Source organism: Limulus polyphemus, unplaced genomic scaffold, assembly GCF_000517525.1.
Source record: "Limulus polyphemus unplaced genomic scaffold, Limulus_polyphemus-2.1.2 Scaffold1720, whole genome shotgun sequence".
Lineage (NCBI taxonomy): Eukaryota > Metazoa > Arthropoda > Merostomata > Xiphosura > Limulidae > Limulus > Limulus polyphemus.
In genome coordinates this window covers 203,203-208,251 of record NW_013667330.1, presented here as the reverse complement: position 1 = coordinate 208,251, position 5,049 = coordinate 203,203, and the positions used below count along the sequence as shown (strand labels likewise).

General features: G+C 35.0%; 1 protein-coding gene across 1 annotated transcript in view; it reads left to right on the top strand.

The window, feature by feature from the left end:
- The window catches only part of LOC106464693, a 12,053-nt gene continuing 7,004 nt past the window's right edge, over positions 1 to 5,049 (top strand). The window contains exon 1 of the mRNA XM_013924850.2: positions 1 to 416. Within this exon, the coding sequence (XP_013780304.1) occupies positions 44 to 416 (373 nt within the window). The 5' untranslated portion in view covers positions 1 to 43. The remainder of the gene's footprint in view (positions 417 to 5,049) is intronic.

Here is a 5,049-nt window from a genome sequence, read left to right as displayed (position 1 = left end):
ACAAAGCTCATTCCTTGAACTTTAGTTTAAAGAAGTGTATGTAATGATGCAGGTTTATCTGATCACGTTTCTGCTCGTGGCACCAACACTCGCTTTCCCAGTGGAAGAGACACAGAACGCTGTCCAGGATGTGACTAAAGCAAAGAAACTTTCCACGGAAGATGAAGTGTCCAATTATGTTCCCATTATCCCCGTAAGCCAGAAAGTGCTTCCAGAAGATGCGAACACTTTGCTAGCTGTCGAAGAAGATGGTGTTATTCCATACAGTGTTGAATTTCGTCCAGTTGCCCTACCTACGAGCTTTGAAAGTTACGATAAAGATAACAATGGATACATTGATCTTACTGAATTGGCTCAAGTTTCAGAAACTTCAGAAGAACAGGCAACTCAACCGTTTTTCGATGCGGATCGAGATCGTAAGTCAATAGAAGATTTTCTTTTTAAAGGAGAATAAATAATGAAATAAATACTCATAGTAATACCTTAAAAGCTCGAACTTACAACTCTAAGATCCGGGGTTCGATTCCCCACAGTGGACAGAATGCAAATACCTTATTGTGTTTTAAAATTTGCACTAGAAAAACCAATATCAACAACAACGATCCTTCATGCCTGCAACACCCAATGTTTTACTCTTTGGTAATTTCATGAGCCGCTTCAGCAGTAAGCAGATGCAATCATCAACAGGTTCTTAGAAACAAACAATAGTTAATAAATTGTAATAACAAATAAGCGAACTGAAAACTATTTCAATACATTTAGGTACGACCCACTCTGTATTTGTATTCGAGCTTCTCTTTAATCATGCTCTCGGGATATTTTTATTGACTTGTAATTAAATGCTAGAGTGAAGAAACAACTAGCTGAATTATTTAGTGTGATGAGAAAGCGACAAAACAATGAAAATATAAATGTTTGCGTGTGTTATCAGAGTGTTCTTTTATATTCGTAGCTGATATTAGGTATTTTCAACCTGAACGTCACTTTATGTGACACATTGGCTAAACGGCCAGATCAGAAACCCCAGAGATCAGACTTAACCATCACTGGTTAAACGGCCAGATCACAGACCTCAGAGTTTAGGTTTAGCCATCCTTATTTTATAGAACTGCTAGACAAGAAGGAGGAAAACCAGTCAACAGCACCTGCAGATTACAGTTCTACTCTTAAGCGAGTACTGACATTGACTGTCGTTTTTATAGTTTTTATAACGAGTGCGCTGCTGAACGTGCGAAGCACATTCAGCGGGAGATCGCTGGATGTAAACTTGGCTTTTCCGATTCGAAATCTAGCACATTAACAACTAGTCCACCTCCGGTTCTTTTCGAAGTTAAATTCGAATACGGTAGTAATGAAACATGTTTTAAATGAAATACTCCAAAAAGTAAGTATATACTGAGATTTAACATATCAATGAAATTACCAACACACACACAAACGTCTTTATAATAATTCATTGTACAAACTGTTCCTCTTCAATGTTGAAATGGTATCGAGCGTCCATATGGAAACAAAAATAAAATATAACAAACTAAAACTATCGTATTATCACACTGTTAAAGCATCTGCAGAGAAACTGTTTGCTCTTCAAATACACGAATTAAAATATGCATTTTTGAATAGCTCTAGTTCCTAAATGCTATTGATGTTCGTGGAACATACTAGAAACTATTTCGGTCGCTTAGTCATTCATTAAATTTGAAAATCTTCAAACTGATTATAAATTTTTATTAAAACTGAGGAAAATAAACAAATAATTAAAATAAATTTCAAAATGTTGATATACATATGTCAAGAAGTTTCTTGTTTGTTTTAGCGCAAAGCTACACAGTAGGCTATCCATGCTATGTCCACCATGAAGAATCAAACCTCAGATTTTAGCGATGGAAGTCAGTAAGCTTACTACCGACATACTGAAGGACAGGAAGATTCTTAAAGCGTCTTTCTTTAAAAACAAAGTATGGATGAATTTTTGTCCAACTAAAATATCTATCGTTGTGTTGTTTGTTGGTGGATAATTAATAGCCAAAACAGACGGGCGTATTTGTTCATAGAAGATAAACAGTTTAACACAATATACTTTCATTTTTACCTGAAAACGTATGAGTTTATACTTATATTAATGAGAACAGAAAGTGTTTTATTGTTGACCGGAAGAGGTGTAATATTAATTAAGACCACATTTTTCTACATTACCGGCGGTTCAGCGGTAAGATTTTGGGCTTATAACGCTAAAAATGGGGGGTCGATACACGAAATGGACACAGTGTAGATGGTCCATTGTGTAGCTTTGAGTTTAAAAAACAAAAACACCTGTCTTACGTACTGCGTTACTTTGTTATAGTTTGTGTAGGCATATTTTTCTCGAATTTTGAACTCATGAAGTTATATTTTGAAATTGACAAACGTTCCGTTGTCAAAAGCAATCATATAAAATCTGTATCTTCTCATAATATTTAATACTTATTTGTTTAAATCACAAATTATTTCAAACTTATTTATTATTATTTTGGTTTCTTTCTGGATTAATATAAGAAGGCAAGCATTGTTAAAAAGTGTATATTAAGTATATGTTTTTAGACACGACAACAAATTCTACACAAAATAAGGCTCTAGGTTAATGTACTTATCTCCAAGCACGCACATAGGGTGCGGGGTCGGCGAACTCCTATTTTTGTGATGTAAAAAAATTATGTTTATGTAGTTGTAGCGCTGCTGCTTATGGTATTTAACGTTTTGGATGTTTGCGGATTTTATGTGGATTTTAACAACGAATAGTGGGATTGGCCGTCACGTTATAGTTCCCCCACGGCGGAAAGGGCGAGCACTTTTAGTGACCGTGATTCGAACCCACGACCAGCAGATTGCGTGACGAGTGCCCTAACCACCAAGTCATGCTAGGTCCAGTGAGATCGATTGCAGTGTCAAACAGTAGGGCGTAATTTTATATAGCCACCAGAGTGAACACGGTTGGCAATGAAGTAGCTTCGAGAGCAAGCCCGGACCTGGAACATCGTTGTTATAGTGTACGATTGATCCTCAATAATTTTCCTTTTCAAGCAAAGTACCTAGAAGATGGGCTGGCTCCTAAAGATTCGATAATGATCCACCCACATGTAATCCATCGGTAAGTTGGTAGCATATAATGTAAATATTTGTTTCTGATATACTGTGCATACGCAATTTCTTGGTAAGACAGCAGCGATCAAAGCAAATATAATTTCGGTTGTATACTTATATAAATCATGCTAAAATTATATTTTATATAATCATACGTAAGCTTTCTGTATAATAATTTTAGGCCTATTCTTGTTTTCTGTGTCACGTGTGAAACACTCCTTTATCTAAACTTTAACAAACACCAAATGATAGGGAAAGGGTAGTTAATAGGAAAGTGACAATGGGAATATTAATCGTGTTATAACTTGCTCTATGGGCAATTGATTCACTCTGTCAATCAATTTGAACAAATATAATATGCCTGCTCTATGGGCACTTGATTCACTCTGAAAACCAATTTGAACAAATATAATATGCTTGCTCTATGAGAATTGATTCACTCTGTCAACCAATTTGAATAAATATAATATGCTTGCTCTATGGGCACTTGATTCATTCTGTCAACCAATTTGAACAAATATAATATGCTTGTTCTATGGGCACTTGATTCACTCTGTCAACCAATTTGAACAAATATAATATGCTTGCTCTATGGGCACTTGATTCACTCTGTCAACCAATTTATTGTTTCTTCACGGGGCTACTGCATTTGCTCAATTCCAGTTTATATTACTCGTCAAAGATTAAAGTTTATGGTGATGGCCCTATATTCCACATGATGTAAAAAAACACTTATATTAACGAAGCTAGGCTTGTATAACTGAGCAGCTTGATTGTGAGCATTGTTGCAATACGATCACATGATAAATTACTATCCGTTTGTTGTCATATATATTTAGATGTGGCAGGTTTTTTCCATTCTATAAATGTGGAGATATTAGCCACATAGAATAAGTACAAAGAATAAGGTCGAAGCAATTCACGTAAAGAGCTTATTTTCTGTCGCCGATGTCAGAACGGTTCGAACTTATGTCTCGATATTTCAAGAAGCTCAATAGAAATATTCTGATAAGCGTAAGGAAGTTCAAAGTTTAGTGAATTCTATATTCATTCATATAACAGTATTTCATTCTTTACAGATGATTTACTTTTGTTTGCTTAAAATATACACACAGTTACCTCACAAAGCTGTCTTTCCTTCATTAGTACTTGGTACTTTCAGCCGTTAATATTGAAACTATAAGGTAAACAGCACAGAAAAACTATACGTTTGAGAGGGCGGATATGTTAATTAACGTTTATCTATACATTAAGATCACTTAAAAGAGCCATGCCGAGAGGTTCTATGGAGACTTGTCAAGTTTAATTAATTCCTGGATGTACTTTTCAGATAAGAACATTATTTTGAAAGTTTCAACAAAGATGGTTTTATGCATCTTTATTTTTTTCAGCATTAGGATCACGTGTTAACCCAAATACTGGGAGAGTAGTCGCCTACGGTGACGCTATCTGGTAAACATGTTAAAGAAAATTATCTATAAAAAAGATGTTATTTGAAGATGCTTATCTTCCCTAAAACCATCTTCGCTGAAATTTTCAAAATTTGCAAATGTAACGATTATACGGTGCAAACAAAAAACTATCTTATTTAAGAAGAAAAAAAGAAAGATTAAAGCAAATGTTTTGTATAGATGTCTTGTGTTTCAGTGTCTTGTTAAAGTAAAAGTATAAATACATAAGAGTTCTTACTACAATACAGAGTCAAAGAAAATTAATTATTCATTAAAAGTTATCGAAATACGCGTGTTGTGGTCTCACTAGTGCTAATTTTTAGATTTAACGTGGATCAAGGATTGAACGCTTTGTGGGCGTAACATTCTTTTACTATTTCTATCCTTTTTAGAAATTATATATATTGCTCCCCAGTGGCACATTGGTATGTCTGCGGATTTACAACGCTAGAAACCGGGTTTCGATACCCGTGGTGGG